Below are 21163 nucleotides of genomic sequence, written 5' to 3' on the forward strand. Positions count from 1 at the left end.
CACATTTCTAGGAAAAACTATTTATGTAAACCTGCCATGCTGTAATTACATTCCCCTGCTGCAGCACTTCCATTGCATTTGTGTCTAATTACTGTGTGACAGGTTTACATAAAGTTTCCATTCTAAAACTGAGCATAGTGCCTTCCTCAAGAACATGCTGACAGAATGTGTGCACAGATTTAAAATGCATACAAATGCAATGTTTCAAGTAGATAACATAAGAAAGCCATTAAAAATCAAATAATTCAAAATAAAATTAGAACACCACATCTTTTTAAGTTGCTTCTCTTTTAGTTTTAATATCATTTCATTTTTAAGGTCCATTTTCTTGAATTACATTGACATTGCCTGGTTAATGTCATCTTTCCCCTCCACTCCAGGCTCAGGGAATTACCTTTCCCTTGCCCTTACTTCCTTCTCCCATGGTTTTGCTTCTCTCTGACATTGCCTTCCTGGGCCCAGGCCCTGGCCTTAGCACTAAGCTTATCCCCCCCCCCCCCACCCCACCCCCAGCCCTTGCCTCACTCTCTCTACACTGAAGTGACTCTAGAGGCCATTATCCTGTCATCATGTCACCCTTTAGTTACAGGTGAAAAGTCCTTGACGCCAATCCAGCTCCTTCAGAGCGAGCTCTCAGAAAGTGACAGAATGTCTGACACTCTTTTTAACTGTCAGATAGGGCTCCCTACGCAAAAGTGAAGACTGCAGATGCTGGAAACCAGAGTTTAGAGTGGTGCTGGAAAAGCACAGCAGGTCAGGCAGCATCCGAGGAGCAGGAAAATTGACATTTCGGGCAAAAGCCCTTCATCAGAAAAAAGATAGGGCTCCCTGTTTGGATCAGATTAACAGCCACAATCAGGGAACTCACATTCTATGCATTCCACCTGGCTGACCTCATTACAATCACTACACCCACCCCAGCCTTGTCTCCCTCTGCCCTTATCCAAGGTTGCTTCCAACGCTATTAAAACCTATTCCTTGTCCTGTGGCTCCAAACTCATACTGAGGACTTAGTCTACTATCAGAGGTTGGTCAATACAACAATGCTGCCGCTTCCTGAACTGACTAACCTCTGCCAGAGGCAAGCACCTGGCCACTCAAAAACACCAGGTGAGCATTATTTTTAAAAATACCATAATATACACTGGGTGTACCGTATTGAGTTTATTTCATAGTTAATGATGTAATTTAGTTTGGGACTTATTTCAGTTAGGAAGGCACAGTGCTGTGAAGTATTTCAACTGGTATACTGTTTTTCTTCAGAGGGTAAAACATGTCCAAAAGAGCTAAACGACTTGAAAGTAGGTTCCTTTAAGAATAAATGACTCTTTTAAAGTTGAGATTTTCAGGAACACAGCCACAACTTTAACTGAGGACTTATGTATTTTTTTTATCATGGAATGACTGATGCAGTGTTAGAAATAGTTGAAAAATATCCTAAAAGATTCCTACTCTATTGAGAGGAAGGAAATCAAGTGTCAACACTTGGTTAGAGCTCTGCTGTTCATTTTTCTCGCAATTGCTTCAGTTCTTTTGGATTTACAGAATCAAACCCCGTTCCGACTTAAAAGTGCCTCAGTGGCCTCAAATTGTTCCCAACTTGAATCCTGAACGCCTCTGTATGGATCAGCCCACACCAAGTACTTCTTACTATACTTACAATTTAATTTTTGAGGTTTTTGTCATATCCTTTGTCTACCCATGTCAAGAAGTGATGGCTGCACAGTGGTTAGCACTGCTGCCTCACAGTACCAGGGACCTAGGTTCAATTCCATCCATGGGTGACTGCCTGTGTAGAGTTTGCATATTGTCCCCATGTCTACATGGGTTTCCTCAGTGACTGACCAGTTGCTCAGTCTTCCTCCCACAATCTAAAGATGTTGGCGAGGCTAGATTCCCCATAGTGTGCAGGCTAGGTGGATTAGCCATGGGAAATGGAGAGTTTCAGGGATATGGTAGGGGGTAGGGGTGGAATGCTCTTTAGAGTGTCGGTATGGACTTCATGGGCCAAATGGCCTGCTTCCACATCGTAGAGATTCTATGAAGTCCCCCAACATAACAGTCACTTGATTTTGTATGCATTGCAGCCCTTCCAAGGGTTGAAGGTTTCATAATTAAGGTCTAAATGATCCTGATTTATTTGTAAAAACTTCACAACCCCACAACCCTGGAACATGTTCTATGAGAGGATTATGCATGTGAGTTTTCATGGGAGACTGCGGGGTTTCAACTGTTTCTCTTAATTCAAAGCAAAATGATGCACGTGCCCTCTGACTTCTTTTGCCTGTCAATAAGACAATGTGATCTGGTTGCCACTGGTTTCACTCTTGCTGACTCAAAGATCCGGACAGAGAGTGCACAGAGAGAGAGAGAGAGAGAGAGAGAGAGAGAGAGAGAGAGAGAGAGAGAGAGAGAGCGTGCGAACTCAGACAGAAGAAAAAGCAATGTTAGATTTTTTTTAGATTACTTACAGTGTGGAAACAGGCCCTTCGGCCCAACAAGTCCACACCGACCTGCCGAAGCGCAACCCACCCAGACCCATTCCCCTACATTTACCCCTTCACCTAACACTACAGGCAATTTAACTTGGCCAATTCACCTAACCTGCACATTTTTGGACTGTGGGAGGAAACCGGAGCACCCGGAGGAAACCCACGCAGACACAAGGAGAACTTGAAAACTCCACACAGAGAGTCGCCTGAGGCGGGAATTGAACCCGGGTCTCTGGCGCTGTGAGGCAGCTACTACTGTGCCACCGTGCCGCCCACAATGTTCTGTCAGCCACCAGGAAGAATGCAGATGGCAACACATTTCTGTTTGAAGAGACACATGGAAATTTAAGGACACTGGAATACTCACCCTGGCTTAATCAACAGGGGTCCTCACATCATGGTCTTGTTTCTGGAATGATTTGGAGATGCCGGTGTTAGACTGGGTGTACAAAGTTAAAAATCACACAACACCAGGTTGTAGTCCAACAGGTTTAATTGGAAGCACACTAGCTTTCGGAGCACCGCACCTTCATCAGGTGGTAGTGGAGCGCTCGATCGTAACACAGAATTTATAGCAAAAATTTACAGTGTGATGTAACTGAAATTATACATTGAAAAATTGATTGTCACAATCAATATTTCAATGTATAATTTCAGTTACATCACACTGTAAATTTTTGCTATAAATTCTGTGTTACGATCGAGTCCTCCACTATCACCTGATGAAGGTGCGGTGCTCCGAAAGCTAGTGTGCTTCCAATTAAACCTGTTGGACTACAACCTGGTATTGTGTGATTTTTAACTTTGTTTCTGGAATTTGGTTTGGGCGTTTCAGAAAGTGAGAGAAATGAATTTCGACAGGCATTGTGATTCATGGAAATGGGAAGTGGGAGTTTGTTGGAAGCTGGGAATGATTTTGGACCGATTCCTGTAAAAGCTACAGTACGTCGTAGAGTCTGGTCTAATGTATTGACAGAGTGAAGATTAAAGTGGTGCTGGAAAAACAAGCAGGTCAGGCAGCATCCGAGAAGCAGGAAAATCGACGTTTCGGGCAAAAGACCTTAATCAGGAATGGGCCTTTGCCCGAAATGTCGATTTTCCTGCTCCTTGGATGCTGCCAGACCTGCTGTGCTTTTCCAGCACCACTCTAATCTTCACTCTAATCTCCAGCATCTGCAGTACCCACTTTCGCCGTATTTACAGAGTGTTCAGTTTCTCAGTTGTGTTAAGTTCAATAAGTTAGTGGGCTAGTTGCCTACTAAATTAATGTTTACTCGATGTTAATTTCACTTGTTAGTTACAGTAAAAGACTTAAGTATGAAAGATTGCCATGTACTCCATTGAGACAATCACTGAGAATTCAAATCTCCATTTTTAAAGTTATTGGTCTCTGGAGGTAATGTAGTATATAAGAACATGAATGTATGATGGTTACGTATTTGCTTTCAAATACTTTTTTTTTGTTTTAAAGCAGATAGTTCTCACCATCTAGGAATGCCAGAGATTGACTCTAACAAACTTGTTCATTTTGCTTAATTACCATTGTCAGTTTAATGCTGTCTCTGCTCCAGAAATATTGACTAAAATATAATGAGAATTTATCGTTCCAGTTATATCGACTGTATTCAACTTTTTAATGTCTTTCATTGGCAGAGAACTGGGCTCCCCAAGACAATAACTACTGCACATTAAAATTGTTTCAACTTTCAATAACAGATGGGAGATGCAATCTTTCTTCCAAAGGGCTTTCTGCTGCTGTCATTATATTAAATAGTGAGTTGCCTGGCTCAATAAATACAATATACATTTTATACATTGTTAAATGCAAGGCCATAGAACTATGCTTATTAAACATTCATACAATAAGATTTCACGTGTTGGGAAATGAGAGACCAGAACTTTACTGAAGCCATAAACCTTATGTGATATACTTCCCAATAATAGATGATTTCATGATGATACACAGGATTCCAGTGAGAGTTTATCACATAGTTCAAAACAGCTTAGATGTTTTCAAGCAAGAGAAAAAGAAAGAATTGCATTTTTATAGTTCTTTTCATGAGTACAGCTTATCCCAAGGCACCTTACAGCCTTGTGAAGTAATTGTGAAGTGGAATCAATGTCGTAAAATGGGAAACTCAGCAGCCAATGTGCACACAGTAAGAGAAACAGGATGACGACCAGATAAAGAGGCAACAAATACAGAACAACCTCAATTACTCGAACGAGACACGTGGGGAGTATTTTGTTTGGATAACTGATTGTTTGGAAAACGGATAACATTTTACAGGACCTTGAGATCTTGTTCAGATAATCTGAAATTCGGATAATTGATGTTCAGATAACTGATTGTTCTGTATTGCTCAGGACACCGGGGATAATGCCTTTGACTATTTTTTTTTCAAAAAGCATCATGGGAATTTTGTGTCCACCCGAGACTGCCAGCAGGGCCTCAGGTTTAATATGTCATCTCAAAGACTGGACTGGAGTGCCAATGTTTGTGTTCAAGTAATGGAGTAGAACTTGAACTCATAACCCTATGATTCAAGGTGCATATGCTACCCACTGAGCCATGATGGCCAGATTTCCTCAACTATTTCCTGTGTTAGCAAAGTTACATTCAGTTGACTGCAGTGAATCTAGGATCAGCATTGTCTGAATTACAGAAAATGCTATATGATACAAACACTCATTTAGTAAAGGAAGCTATTTTCCCTTGGCAAGGAGTTTACACCACACCAATTTTATGGTCTTGAATTAGAATAATTTGTTTAAAACTAAAAAAAAACTGTTCCTATTATATTCATCACATTACCTGCCTCTCAATAAAAGTCATTCTGTTGAAAGCATAACGTTTCTATGTGAGTAAACGACTAGTCTCTGCTGTTAAGCCTTTACGGTTGTAGAACCAGTACTTTATCACATTAGACTTTATATATAAAGAATAGGCAGCAGGAAGAGATTGACCACCTACCACTAGACTGTACTAAAACATCTATTAACTCAAGGGAAAAAAAACAAGCCAAAAAACAGCAAAATCCAAACATGGTCTTTGTATAGCTACTGCAACAGACACAATACCTTGTACTTTCACTATCACCTTAGTATTTTGAAATCAACTATTTTCTGTAAACATTGCAACAGTTCAGGACTAGAGGAAACTCTGAGTTAAAATGCTAAAGCTGGAGACCACTATTAATTGGCTACATAAGGCTTGGTAAACAAAACACTGAACTACGAATCTCTTTCTTTCGTGAGAACAAAACTTTGCCCAAACACTGCAGCTTGTTTTATGACTATACTGACCTTGTGCTTCTCATATATCAGAACATCAACAGTTAATTCTACTCAGTATAGTGCTATCCCTTCTGACAAGTCAATGTGAACTTGGAATTGTAGTTTGAAAAGGCCTTATTTTCTAGAAATCAGCAATCTGAAACATGCTATTTAAATTGATATGTCATTAAAAAGCATGATTGAAACAAATAAGAACAAAGTGTATGAAGGCAAATTAAATAACGTAAACACTTCAGAATTTTATGTGAACTGCTATTAATGGCCCAAGAAAATAAAACCAGGAACAGGAACATTTTAACAAGGATTTCTTAGCTGCAATATAGAAGCCCAAAGAGTAATCATATAATTTTTTGAATAGCAGTCAACATGTTGCTCAATTTCAATCCTTTGTGCTTTAGTATTCTTGCATTTTGGAATTTAGCATGCCTGGAATCTAAAATACCACCAGCATCACTTTCCTGTTCTGCCAAGGCACCTTCATTGAATTGATATCATTATCGTTGGAGCTCAACAGACAGATTCTGCATGACACATAATTAAATGCAAATAATCCATTAAAGACAATGGGTTCAATCTTTAAAAATACCAGTAAACACAGAAAGTCTGTTATCCGAAGAACCCGTAAAATAATGCAATAAGATAATCTTAGTATTCTCTTCATTCCAGATGAATCTAAGCCAAAGAGCAGGTACTGCTGCCAAATGAAAGGCAAGATTGGGAGGCAGTGTCAATCTGTAAATTATGTGGCTGCCAAGTTAGAAATAACTGAATTAACATCATTAATTATTCCACCAAGTCTGGAATGGTGTTCTTAAATTCACCCAAGATGTTTTTGTCAAGTCCCTATGATGACATTCTGATATCTCCATCTAGCTTTCTACTTTGAAAAACAGAACTATCTACTCCAACAGTTAGTGTGTGCAAATAGCAGAGTCTGGTCTAAGCATCAAGTGCAACCAAAGTAGTTTCCTAGGTTGATATGTTGACCTAGCTATATTACTATACCACTCAAAAGACTCTTTGGCATCCTCAATATGAAATTAGAATTCCTATTTCTATTCAAAGGATGAAGTATTAAAAAAGATGGAATGGCAAAATCTTGTGCATGTGAAATTTGAAAATCCTGATGTTGGCTGTTAGGGGAGTGGGAAGAGTTGGTTCATCACATCTCTTGCAGGAGAATTTCAGTACCATATGATTCGTGAAAGGAAATGAAATCGGTTCAGGATCACCAAATATCAGGATGTCAGAGAAGGTGCACTAAGTCATCAATGCAGATTTATTTTCTGCTTTTTTCCAAAACTCACTCAAAAAAGGGAAATAAAAAGTAATTTGTGTAAAAACTCATATTTTTGAGAGAATACCAGTTCATTAACCATACAATGTTGATTATATCTGGAACAAAAACGTGGAAATGATTATACGTAATGGACAGCTTTAACACCAGAAGAAATTGCATCATTTCAATGTCACAGTAACATAGGTATGTTTATCCCTTTATTACCTACACAGCCACAGTTTGGGATATTAAGGTGACCTTCTGCTCTTGACACAAATGACAATGTCAAGTTAAAGGAACTACAGGACACTTTGTTTTGCCATCTAGCTGAATACAATGTAGGGAGATGTCTAGCAGCACTGAGATTGATTGTTGATCAGAACTAACTTGATTATAAAATGCAACCATTATTTGAATTAGTTTTAGCCAGGTTTATAGTATTTGAATTATAAGTTTTGTTTCTTTGATATACATTTCCTCAGTGCTGATCAATAATACTGTCATCCAGTCAGCTAAATTATTAAAAGTGAGGGGTAATTATTTTATCGCAAAGTCTATTGATTCAACACACAACAGCAAACAGTCTACAGAGCACCATGATCACACAGAGACTGATTTTAGAAGGATGACAGGTCATCTGATTGAAACTTACGCAATACTGAGAGGTCTGGATGGAGTGAACCTGGAGAAGAGGTTTCCTCTGGTAGGACAGAGATTGTATTCATTGGAGGTTAGAAGTTTAAGGGGAGATCTAATAGAAACTTACAAGATAATACATGGCTTGGAAAGGGTGGACGATAGGAAATTGTTCCGTTAGTCGAAGAGACTAGGACCTGAGGGCACAGCCAAAGAGTGAAAGAATGACCCTTTAGAATGGAGATGAGGAGGAATTTTTTTCAGCCAGAGGATGGTTAATCTGTGAAACTCATCGTCACAGAGAATGTCAAAGTTGAGTCTTTCAGCGTGTTTAAGAGAGACAGGTTCTTAATTGGTAAGGGGATCAAGGGTAACATACAAGGAACGGCTGAGGATCCTGGGATTGTATTCATTGGAGTTTGGAAGGTTAGGGGGAGATCTAATAGAAACTTACAAGATAATACATGGCTTGGAAAGGGTGGACGATAGGAAATTGTTTCCGTTAGTCGAAGAGACTAGGACCCGTGGACACAGCCTTAGAATTAGAGGGGGTAAATTCAGATCAGAAATGCGGAGACATTTCTTCAGCCAGAGAGTGGTGGGTCTGTGGAATTCATTGCCGTGGAGTACAGTGGAGGCCGGGATGCTAGATGTCTTTAAGGCAGAGATTGATAAATTCTTGATGTCCCAAGGAATTAAGGGCTACAGGGAGAATGCGGATAAGTGCAGTTGAAATGCCCATCAGCCATGATTGAATGGCGGAGTGGACTTGATGGACCGAATGGCCTTACTTCCACTCCTATGTCTTATGGGTTATGGGGGGAAGGCAGGAGAATGGGGTTGAGAAACATATCAGCCATGATTGAATGGCAAAGCAGACTCAATGGGCCAAATGGCCTAATTCAGCTCCTATGTCTTATCATGTTGTATGTAGTCATATTTTTGATATCCCCTTCTTTATCCCATGATTTAAATTGGAATGGTAAGTGTATAACAAACAAGTTTCATTTTAGGCCAATTCAAGCTCTTTTGAATACTGCGCAAAGCACCAGATATCTCTTAATCTCCTCAAATATTCACAGCTCAAGCAATTGGACTGCTAGACTTACAAATTCTCATTAATAATGAAACACAAAATCTGCATTTTCAAACAGACACTCAGGACCAAGTGGGACAAGAGAAAACAAACAGACCCATCCACAACCTAATGTATGCAAACAACTGCAGATTGAGAAATTAAATTAACTTCTGCAAAGGTGCGGATGTCAGCAAACATTCCACTCTAACGCATCCAATGTTTTAATTAAACCGTGTCTTTTTTTCCTTTGAAGCTTTTCAATCCATAAGTGAACAATAGGTTATACTTGTCCTTGTTCCGAACGTACTTAGTGCCCTTCCCCCGGTACTTCGATGGCATCATCAGCGCTGCTTCCTTCTCTTATACTGAACTGGAAACATTTAGCAATATTACGTCCAATTTCCACTTAGCCCTCACATTCACCTGGTCCATCTCCAACTTCTCCTTTCACTCCCTCGACATCGCTGTTTCCATTTCTGGGGATAGGCTGCCCACTGATATCCATTGCAAACCCACCAGCTCCCACAGTTACTGTGACAATATATCCTCTCACCCTGCTTCCTCTAAGGACTCCCACCCCCATCTCCCAGTTTCTTCATCTCTGTCACATTCTGCTGTGGGGGGCACTCAGAAATAATCATGCTTTTCCTCAATCAAATATTCCTTGCTACCACGGTCAATGGAGCCCTTAGCTGCATTTGGCCCATCCACCACACTTCTGGCCTCACCCCTCCTACAACAATGAGAGAGACCCTGGTCTTCACTTCATACCCCACCAAACTCAGCATCCAAAGGCGTGTAAGCTGCCATTTCCGTCACTTCCAACAGCATACACCAACTGGACACATATTCCTCTCCCCTCCCTTGTCTGCATTCCAAAGGTGTAATACCTGCACTGTTACCTCCTCCCTCCTCACTATCCAAAACCCCAGATACACCTTCCAGATGAAGTAGCAACTTACCTGCACTTCATTCAATCACAGTGTGGTCTCCTCTACCCTGGGGTGATGAAACGCAGACTGGGTGATGTCTTTGCATAAAACACCTACGTTTGTCCATAAAAATGACCCAGCGCTTCTAGTTGTCTGTCCCGTTTAATATACCACCATGTTTCCAGCCAACATTCCTTTTGCTGCTGTCTACCAGCAAGCCTCATTGCAGGCTTGAAGAACAAAATCTCATTTATCACTTGGGATCCCTACAATCTCGAGGACCCAACATAGAGTTGAATAACTTCAGAGCTTGATTCCATCCTTCCACGTTTTTTTTTATCCAACCCTGTTATAACACAGGTTTCTAGCACAGGCACTGTGGCGGTCAGTAAGGGGCCCGGGTTTGATTCCAACTTTGGGTGACTGCCTGTTGTGGAGTTTACACATTCTCCCCATGTCTGTGTGGGTTTCCTCCAGGTACTCCAGTTTTCTCCTGCAGTCCAAAGATGTACAGGTTATGTGGATTGGCCACACTAGGTTGTTCATAGAGTCCAGGGATGTACAAGCTACATGAATTAGTCTTGGTAAACATGGTTTTATGAGGATATGGTGGTGGGCTGGATCTGGGTGGTATACCCTTCGGAGGGTTGGTGTGGACTCAATAGGCCAAATGGCCTCTTTCTGCACTGTTGGAATTCTATGATTCCACCCACTGAGAGGCTTATTATCACATTACATGGTTTGCTTTCAGCACAGACTAACCATTCTCTGCTACCCTCAGCTCTCATTATCACCTAGTCAGCTTCTCTTCTGTCCTGGTGTGCCATCCATAATCTCCTCATTTACCTAACCTTTTCTTATCTCTGTGTCTCTGGGCTCCATCTCCACCGGTCCGCTTTCCACCCTTGGCACTTCCTGCACCTATCAGTTCAGATGAAGTGTCACCGGTATTGAAACGTTAACTCTGCTTTCTTCCACAGATGCTGCCAGACCTTTTGAGTTTCACCAGCAAATTTCTGATGTAGAGAAGATTGCACTTTCTTTATCAAAATCAGTCGCGTTGTATCTTTGTTTCCTTAACCTTCTCCAATGTCCACACTGATTCTTTCCCCTTGACTGTCTGCTCCTGAAGATGATGATACAAGCTAGTAGAGTTTTGATGACTCAGCCAAACAGCACAACTGAGCAAATGAACTTAGTCTGTAAATGTTAGGAGCTCACTCACTGTGATCGACAATAGAGCTGAATTATCCACAGCCCCAATTCTAACATATAGGCAGCAAGGAGAGTTGAATAAGGCTGAAAGCCTAACAATCGAAACACCAACTCCAAGCCAGATTTTCTATTTGATGCAAAGAATAGTGCATTTCTTCATATCGCTTATGAATAATGTAAACATGACAAAACTCCTAGCAGATGCCTGTGGAGTTTCAATGTCCACTAATAGTCAAAATAATCATTTTATCATCAACTCTATCCTTTTGATTTGACAGTAATTTTGAATCTAATTAATTTCATCAATCTTAATCATTCAGAATATGACCTTGAAACCCAACTGTTTTTTTCTCTCTCTGGTGGATTGCTTTCATCAACATTGTACCCACAAGGAACGTGTGCACAATTGTGGATATGACAGCCAACCATCTCTCTCCTCTATGCAAAATAAGCTCTCTCTCATATGCTCACACATACACTCCCACACTCATACACACACTCTCTCAGACACTCATACCCTCCCCCTATCCCAACTCCCGCGCGCACACACCCACATGCACATACACACATACAGGTTACTTGCAGAATTACATTTTATCTTGCTCAAAAACTGCAAGAATCCACATAAGATTCTGTAAATCCCTTCTTTAGATTAGAATCAGTCTGAGCAGTGGAGCACAGACAGCGTCACAAAGGGCATCTCAAACCTTCAATGCATTATCTGGGCCAACATGGCACCAATTGTTAAAGTTCACTTGAGAATGTAACTTTAAGAAAGCTTTGCGATTTACATATAAAAGAACTGAAACCAACATGGTCATTCTAAAAGATGAAAGACTTAAACAATCCAGGTCTTTTTCAATATATAATTTCAGTTACATCACACTGTAAACATTTGCTATAAATTCTGTATCCTACGATCTTATACTCCACAATCACCTGATGAAGGAGCAGCACTCCAAAAGCCAGTGCTTCCAAAGAAACCTGTTGCACTATAATCTGGTAGTTTGTGATTTTTAACTGGAAAACAATGCATGAGATTCTATAAAATGCTCTTAAATGGGGAGATCCAAGATGGCGGCGTCCTGGTAGGATCGCGTTTGCTGGGCTCTGCGCTGCAACACTGACTCGACAGAGCCAGGAGCCATCTCAAACACTTTACTGTGAGTAACAACACAGTAAAGGAGTTAGAAACCTGAAAAAATCTTACTGACCTTTGTCCTTGCAGCAGGAGAATGCTGAAGAAAGGCGGAAGCTCACCTGGGGCTGGGGCCGGGGCTACGGCCCAGCCCACTGAAGCAGGGGGCTCGCTTACTCACCAGACCCTGGTTGAGGAGCTGGCCAAATCTCGCAAGGTCCTGGGGAAGCAAATCCAGGAAAAAAAAATCGAGAAGCTGGCTCCTGTATCTGCTATGCTGCAAGACTTGGGAAAAAGGACCGATCAGCTTGAGCGCCAGGCTGCAGGGATTAGAAGGCAAAGACTGACTCTAAGGGCCAACTGAAGCCCTGGAAACACAGGTCCAGGGTTTGTTGGATCTGGTAGATGGTCTCAAACAGGGGCAGAAGAAAGAACCTGCGCATTGCTGGCATACCAGAGGGGACGAAAGGTGAGCGGCCAGTGGAGTTCATCGAGAAGTGGTTCCCAGAGTTCCTTGGTTTGGAGGTTGAGAAGAGAAGGATAAAAATTGAAAAAGCCCACCAGATCGCAGCATGAAAACCAGGTGTGGATCAGCGCCCATGCCTGTCCTGGTGAGGTTTCATCATTATAAAGAGAAGCAGAGTGTCATGGAAGCCTCTAGAGCCCAGGGGAGGGGGTGAAGGCGTTGGTATATGGCGGCTCCAGGATCATGTTTTTTCAAGACTTCTCGGCAGCAGTGGTCCAGAAAAGGAAGTCCTACAATTGCGTCAAGAGGATATTGAGAGAGCTTGGGATCCAGTATTTTTTTAAGATATCCAGTGGTGCTTCAGATCAATCATAACGGATTCATACATTTCTTCGACTCACCAGAGAAAGCGAAGAACTTTGTGGACACGTTGACTGAAGTCGAACGGCCGAATGGGCGTAGAGGACAGAGCTGTTTGGGTTTGCTCTTCTTTAAAAAGGACTTGGTGGACTCTCCTTTCTGGTAATAAGTTGCGTGAGATGAGGTCCAGGATGGATAGAATATTTATCTTTAATCTCTCAGTAATGTTAAGGGATGGTGACATTTTTATTTTTAGTTTACTTGTTTTCAGTAATAACCTCTCTCTTGGGTGTTTGTTTCTTCTCTCCCGGGTGCTCGGTGTATGTTGTGTGACCCTAGTTGGAAGGAGTTGAGAGGGCAGTTGGGATGTTTAGAAGGGTTGTAGGATGTGTAGGTACTCCCTTTGAATGGGGATCAACTCCTCCAAACAGTGTCTTTGGTGATTTTTTGTTTTTCTGTTTTTGCTGTACATAGTTTTTGTAAGTTTTGCAGATTTGTTGGCTGGAGTTATTTTAGTCTGTGTAGTTTTTGGGTTTTGCGGATTCTTTTGCATTAAAGCTCAGTGATCTGTAGTTCGGGTTATTCCTCTCTGAGACAAAATGGTGCTATAGGAGGTTATGGCTAAGGATGTGCTTTAGTGGTGCATATGGGATATTAAAGGGGATCACTCACCTGTCAAGAGGAAGAAGGTACCTTTCCAGCCTGAAAAGGGAGAGGGTGGACATTGCCTTATTAGAAGAAACACACTTGGATGATGCAGAGCACTTGAAGCTGTAACAGAATGGGTATGACCGGGTTTATTTTTCATCTTTCAATATGAGGAGTAGAGGGGTGGCCATTTTAGTTAGAAAGAATCTCCCATTTATGTTTTTCAAGTGCATTAAAGACACACATGGGAGATTTGTAATCCTTAAAGCTTTGATACATGGGGAAGAATACGGGATCTTAAATGTTTACTGCCCTCCGGCCCACCCCTCTTAAGTTCTTACCAAACACACTTTATAGACTGGTTAACCTTGCATCTCAACATATCACCATAGGAGGGGATTTTAATTGTCTCATAGGCCCTACGTTAGACAGATTGCCCAAAGGCCCGCCGATTTCCACTTTGCGATATAAACAATTAAGGGATCGGTGTGCTGAATTGGGGTTGGTAGGTGTTTGGAGGCACCTTCACCCTACTGAGAGGGACTTCACATTCTTTTTGCACCCACATAAATGCCATACCAGGATTGATCTTTTTCTGACTCCTGAAGCACATCTGGGCTCGGTGGTGTCATGTACAATTGACAATATCACTATTTAATGGTTAAGAGTAAGGATATGGTGGTAGGCTCAAGGCACTGGTGACTGGGCCCCTTCATCCTCAGGGATAGCAAGTTTATTGAATTATTTTCTATTGAGTTCAGGGTTTTCTTAGATATTAATTCAGGCTCGGCCAGTAGCCTATCCATTCTTTGGGAAACAACTAAAGCCTATGCTAGGGGCTTAGTTATTTCCTAATTCTATGTAATGAATCTGATATCCAGAGGGGATGAACTGCGAACATCCTGCTGATAAAAGGTCGACCCTAGTTCTTCACAGTTACAGATCAACATTTATGAGTCAGTGTGCCTACGCGATGCACTCCCTTCTGACTTTCCAGTCTGCTGGCCGTACCGCTCTGTTCTGGGTCTTCCAGTCCGTCAGCCATCAAGCTCCATTCCAGGTTTTCAGAATTACTGTAATGGTACGACAGTACAGGGCAACTGCTGTATCCGCGAAGTCAGTTTCCACAGTTTCAGTTACCCGTGGCTTACTGCAGCCCGAACAGACTACAGGGAATGTTCCAGAACCAGGGACCGGGGGCTGCTGGGAAGGTAAATTTCCCATTGGAATGAATGGGTTCGCACCATCCACAGGACCTGATCAGGTGTACCCTAGAGCTCTGTTGTAAGCTAGGGAAGTGATTGCTTATCTGATCTTTTACTGAGATATTTGTATCATCGATGGTCACAGGTGAGGTGCCAGAAGACTGAAAGTTTGCTAACGATTTTCCACTGTTTAAGAAAGGTGGTAAGGGCAAGCCAGAGAACCATAGTCCAGTGAGCCTGATGTCACTGGTGGGCAAGTTGTTGGAGGGAAACCTGAGAGACAGGATGTACATGTATTTGGAAAGGCAAGGACTGATTAGGGATAGTCAACATGGCTTTGTACATGGGAAATCATGTCTCACAAACTTGATTGAGTTTATTGAAGAAGTAACAAAGAGGATTGATGAGGGCAGAGCAGTAGACGTGATCCATATGGACTTCAGTAAGGCATTTGACAAGGTTCCCCATGGGACACTGGTGAGCAAGGTTAGGTCTCATGGAGTAAAGGATGAACTAGCCATTTGAATACAAGACTGGCTCAAAAGTAGAAGATTGAGGGTGGTGGTGAAGGGTTGTTTTTCAGACTGGAGGCCTGTGACCAGTGGAGCACCACAAGGATCGGTGCTGGGTCAGCTATTTTTTGTCATTTATATAAATGATTTGGATGTGAGTATAAGACATATAGTTAGTAAGTTTGCAGATGACACCACAATTGGAGGTGTGGTGGACAGTGAAGAAGATTACCTCAGATTACAATGGGATCTTGGCTAGATGGGCCAATGGGCTGAGAAGTGGCAGATGGAATTTCATTTAGATAAATGTGAGGTACTGCATTTTGGGAAAGCAAATCTTTGCAAGACTTATACACTTAATGGTAAGCTCCTTGTGAGTATCGCTGAACAAACAGACCTTGGAGTGCAGGTTCATAGCTCCTTGAAAGTAGAGTTGCAGATAGATAGCATATTGAAGGCAGTGTTTGATATGCTTTCCGTTATTGGTCCGAGTATTGAGTACAGGAGTTGGAAGATCATGTTGCGGCTGTACAGGACATTGGTTAGGCCACTTTTGGTATATTGCATGCAATTCTGATCTCCTTTCTATTGAAAAGATGTGAAACTTGAAAGAGTTCAGAAAAGATTTACAAGGATGTTGCCAGGTTGGAGGCTTTGAGGGATAAAATATGCACTTAAATACTTTGGTCACCAAAAAGCTTAGCCAAATATTGCTATCGTTTTAAGCTCACAACTTTTACACAAGTTCTCATGGTACATACTTGCTCTTCTACACCTAACCCAAATCAATAGATGAACTGAGTGTCTATCAATCAAGGAACTGGAAATTATATAGTGCTTTTGATTGCTTAAGAATATCCCAATAAGTTCTGATGCAATGCAGTAAGCACTTTTAAATGCTTTTGAATTATAGTCAGTCTCGTAATGTTCGGGTACTGACAACAAGGGTCAAAATAAATCTACCATTTTGAGGGAAAAGTATTTCTACAGTCTTTACTCCTTTCAAAATGCACACAGACCATGATTGTTTGAGGAATGGGGATAATGCTGATTAGAACAGTCTTCCGGATTACTCACTTGCTCGTAATTGAAGGTGTCTAACATTCCAAGTACGAGTGTTTGAATCTCTCCCAGTTTTCCTTTTGCATACATTGGATCCTGTAAGTAGAGAAGGCATGAGACAACCATTAATGTACTGCAGAAGAATCCTAACCAGTCACATTCTAATATCACTAAAGGTATAACAGCTCAAATATGATATGAAAGCACTTCTCCTGTATACTATTTTCTCAGCCATCTAATTCATATAATCATTTACATTGATAAATAGAACCTTTAACTTAGCAACTACTGCAAGGAGTTGAACTGAATTGGAAATAAACTGGGAAAAATTAGTGAACAAAGGCAAGGGGTTTTAATGAGGGATTTCTGAGTACAACACCAAGATCGCTAAATGTTATTGCTGAAAAGGTTGGTTAGCTCAGTTGGCTGAATGGCTGATTTGCCATGCAGGGTGACGCCAACAACATGGGTCCAGTTCCCACATCAGCTGTTGCAGAATTCCTACAGTGTGGAAACAGGCCATTTGGCCCAACAAGTCTACACCAACCCTCCGAAGAGTATCCCACACAGGCCTATTCCCTACCCTATTACTTTACATTTCCCCAGACTAATGCACCTTGGTACCATGAAGGACACTTGTCTCAACCTCTCCCCTTGCCTGAGGTAATGGTGACCCTCACCAGTTGTTAAACCACCAGCAGTTATCTCTCTATCTCTGATAAGACAGCAGTCTTCTGGGACTATGGCAACTTTATCTTTACTTATTGCTGAAGGTGGAGACTGGTAAGGAATGCAGAGTCAGGAAAATGAAGTATTGGGACATAAAGTAGAAGGAGGCTGCAGCATAAAGGGAGAGAAAATCTGTGACAATATTTATAAACTTGGCAAGGAGAGTGAATTTAACATGATGGGGACCAGACAACATTAGAAATGGGGGAGGATAGTGATGATAACAGATCAAAATGTAGTAAATGCAGCTTTGTGGATGAACTATCTTCACAGGAATTGCCAAGGAAAACATTGTAGAAATTGAACTGGGAACCAATGAAGCATAGCTTAAGTACTCAGTAGTATTGAGACTGAAGGAAGGCCATCACTGGAGAAGTAGAAACATAAGCTTTGACCATGAATAGAAGATTGGGTTTGAAGCTGAGCTGGACTCCACGTCTGTGCACAATAGAGTTTAGTCAAAGTAAGCAGGAAAGGTGCAGGGACTTTGCTGGGGAGTTCTCTCTCTGCCAATGTTAAGTTGGAAAATGCTCCACCTCAACCAGTACTTCACGTCAGACAGTCTAAACCGATCTGCTCAGAGGTCGATGTAAATGACTTGATAATCAAGCTGCATGAGAAGTAAAATGTCACCTAGCATGAGACTTTCCAAATTTCCTAAATTTGGCTCAGAAACTCAGTTAATTAAAGAATCAAAGTTAAGCCCAAATACTGTATGACACCAAATCAATACACAATGACCATAGGCCTTCAACTATTCTAAACTTTTGTCAGAATCAGTATTCCAGCTGCTAATGAAACAGAAATAAGGAGAAAGATGACCCTGTTGCTTCAGCTTGATATTAATCAATTTTGATCAGTTTCTGCTCATTATAGAGTGCCTGAATAAATGTAAAAACAATTGTATTAACAATTTGAATGCATACAATGCCTTTGACATTTTAAGATGTTTCACAAAATAATTATTAGGCAAAAAATAATGAGAAGTACACAAGGAGACACTAGAAAATATAATCAAAAGATTGGTCATATAGGTAGATTTTGGGGAGATTTCAAATAATGAAGTGGAATCAGCTGTTGAAAAAAAAACAAAGCACATTTGAATATCCAACAAAATCATTTTGAATAGCTTTGTATGTTTTTTAAAAAAGATTTCCCAAATGCTAGAGTCATTGTTAAGAGATAAATATAGGCCACAGTAAAGAAAACCTCTGTTAGCAGCACTTCCTACACAGTAATGGCAGATTTGTGAATTAGGTCGTAGAGTCTGAGTCATACAGCATGGAAAGAGACTCTTCAATCCAACCAGTCCATGCCGAATATAATCCCAAACTAAACTAGTCCCACCTGTCTGCTCCTCGCTCATATCCTCCAAACATTTGCTATTTATGCACTTATCCAAATGTCTTCTAAATGTTGTAATTGTATCCATATCCATCACTTCCTCAGGAAGTTCATTTCACACGTGAATAGCCCTTTATGTAAATAATTTGCCACTTATGTCTTATTAAAATCTCTCTCCTCTCACCTTAAAATGTGCCTCCCCATGCTGAGGAAAAGGAAAAGACCATTAACTGCATCTGTACCCCTCATTATTTTATAAACTTCTATAAGGTCACCTCTGTACCTCTTACGTACCAGTGAAGAAAGGTCCTGGTAGAATGCAAAGGCAAAGGGATTGGGGAAGGGATTCAATTTTCAAGAAGGTGACTATGGGGAATCTGAGAGGGAGTCAGTGCATGATGTTACGGGTCTTGTTTGGTATGGTTGTAATTCAATATTAGATTTACCAGAATGACCCCTGAAGTCCAAAGGTTAAATTATGATTAGTGATTACAAAACTAGGTTTGTAGTATCTGGAATTGAGAAGATTAAGCGGTGATATGTTCAAAGTTTTAAAGATATTACAAGAATCTGATAGGGAAAGTTGGGACAAAGTATTTACCACTGATTGGGGAGTCTAGGACTGGTGGCGTTGTTTAAAAAGCTGAGCCAGACCTTTCAGGAGTGAAATTCAAAAATACTTCATGACAAAAAGGGTAGAAGATAGGACCTCTCTTCCACAAATTCCACATGATGTCTGACCATTAGTTAACTTTATATCTAAGATTACAGATTTTTGTTTGCCAAAATTATTACAAGGATAAGTAATAAAGAAATGTATAATGAGCTACTATGCAGATCAACCATGATTGGCATAATTGGCACTGAGTGATGTAAATAAGAGTAAGCATCTCAACGGCCTCCATCTGTTCCTCAAAATACTGCAGTTTGTAGAGATCTGAAACAAGAATAACAAGTGCTGGACAAACTCAGCAGGTCTGACAGCAATCTGTGGAGTGAGAAACAGAGTTAACATTTTGAGCCAATATAACTCTTCTTTAAAACAAAGTTAAAAATCACAGAATGCCAGGTTCTAGTCCAACAGGTTTATTTGGAAGCACTGTCTTTTGGAATGCCACTCCTTCATCAGGATGGTTGAAGGAGCGGCGCTCCACAATCTAGTGCTTCCAAATAAACCTGTTGGACTAGAACCTGGTGTTGTGTGAGTTTTAACTTTGTCCACCCCAGTCCAACACTGGCACCTCCAAGTCTTTGGAACAAGTTACTGTAACAGTAAGACCTAAAGAAAACTAATAATAGTTTTATATGCAATTCCTCTGTTGTCTCTATCACCTCAGCCACCAAACTTCCAGCAACAGATAGGAAGAAACCCTGAGGCTTTCAGGGACTTGCTTGCAATTATTTTATCCTTTCAACCGCAGAAAATTGGATCAAGAAAATAATATTATCTTGAGAATTCTTGACATGTAGGTTTACAGAAGATTATCTCCAAAACGATTTGGTACCTGGTCAGCTCAGTGGTTAGCACTGCTGCCTCAAAGTATCAGGGACTCGGGTTAGAGTCCCACCACGGACAACTGTCTGTGTGGAGTTTGCACATTCTCCCTGTGTCTGCGTGGGTTTTCTCTGGGTGCTCCAGTTTCCTCCCACAATCCAAAGATGTGCAGGTCAGATGAATTGGCCATGCTAAACTGCCCATAGTGTTAGGCACGTTAGTTAGGGATAAATATAGGGTGGGGGAGCAGATCTGGGTGGGTTACTCTTCGAAGAGTCAGTGTGGACTTGTTGGGCTGAAGGGCCTGTTTCCATACTGTAGGGAATCTAATCTAATCTAATTAAATTAGAGCAGACACTGCTGCCATTCAGATACTTTCAGAAATCAGGAGTATTGAAAGGTTAGTGCTCAAACAAAAACCCTCTTCAAAAAAACAGGAGACGTCACACTTTTGGGTATTATTCAGGAGAACACCACTGATCCTGAAAAAGATTGCTGGAGGGCTGAAAATCAGGATCCTGGATTTCACATTACCTCTCAAGGCAACAAACATCTATTTATAGGATATATTTTATGCAAACATACTGTATCATTAAACAAAAAACGCACAATAAAACATCTTGCATTTAATTTATATCAACACTTTGAACATAAAGTGTAGAATGGTAAATTATTTACTGTTGGCTGGAACCTTTTTTTTAAAGAATGTTAACTGCCAATGACAATTTGAAATGGCTGTTATCTAATGGAGGAAGGTTATTCTTGAAAAATGGATGCTTCGATACTGGAGTGATTTCTTCTAAGATTGTATCACTCCCTTGATCTTAGTTTGGTTGCATGTCAACAGCCATTACTCTAATAATGACATAGAAGTCCATATTCTTAAAAGGGACTGATGTAGATTATTCAATAAATGCTTTTGAAGCCATGTTGCAGACGCTTTCAGGGTCTGGATGAACATGGGCATGTCTCTGAGCCTCACATTGTGGCCTGCTGCTGGTTCAACTGTCCCCAATTCTTATCTCTTCTTCTTCTTCCCACCCTCTCCCACCCTACGGTGCCACTTTATGGCTTGGTTCTGCAGGAGAGCTGCCAGATTTCCCACTGCACCTCTCCATCAGTCAGTTGGAAACTGATTAATCACATTAAGGTACTCAATGCTATTGACAACTTGTCCCAATGAGCTAAAATCTCTCATCAATAGTTCGGAACAGTGTCTTAATTACTCCAGCATCCAGGATCTAGCTTAAGAATAGCAAACCATAAAAGCAAAAG

At 41.0% G+C, this 21163-nt stretch overlaps 1 protein-coding gene across 4 annotated transcripts in view; it reads right to left on the bottom strand.

The window, feature by feature from the left end:
- Positions 1 to 21163, bottom strand: part of vps8 (VPS8 subunit of CORVET complex) — a 570470-nt gene that overhangs the window by 235682 nt on the left and 313625 nt on the right. For all 4 annotated transcript variants that reach the window (XR_015757598.1, XM_043693080.2, XM_043693078.2 and 1 more), the window contains one exon: positions 16336 to 16416. Coding sequence is in view for 3 of the 4 variants with exons in the window: in XM_043693080.2 (XP_043549015.2) it covers positions 16336 to 16416 (81 nt within the window). In the remaining variant the exon portion in view is untranslated. The remainder of the gene's footprint in view (positions 1 to 16335; positions 16417 to 21163) is intronic.

The sequence above is a fragment of the Chiloscyllium plagiosum genome, unplaced genomic scaffold (assembly GCF_037043375.1).
Source record: "Chiloscyllium plagiosum isolate Xiang-an unplaced genomic scaffold, Cpla_swu_hap1 HiC_scaffold_7, whole genome shotgun sequence".
Taxonomy (NCBI): Eukaryota; Metazoa; Chordata; class Chondrichthyes; order Orectolobiformes; family Hemiscylliidae; genus Chiloscyllium; species Chiloscyllium plagiosum.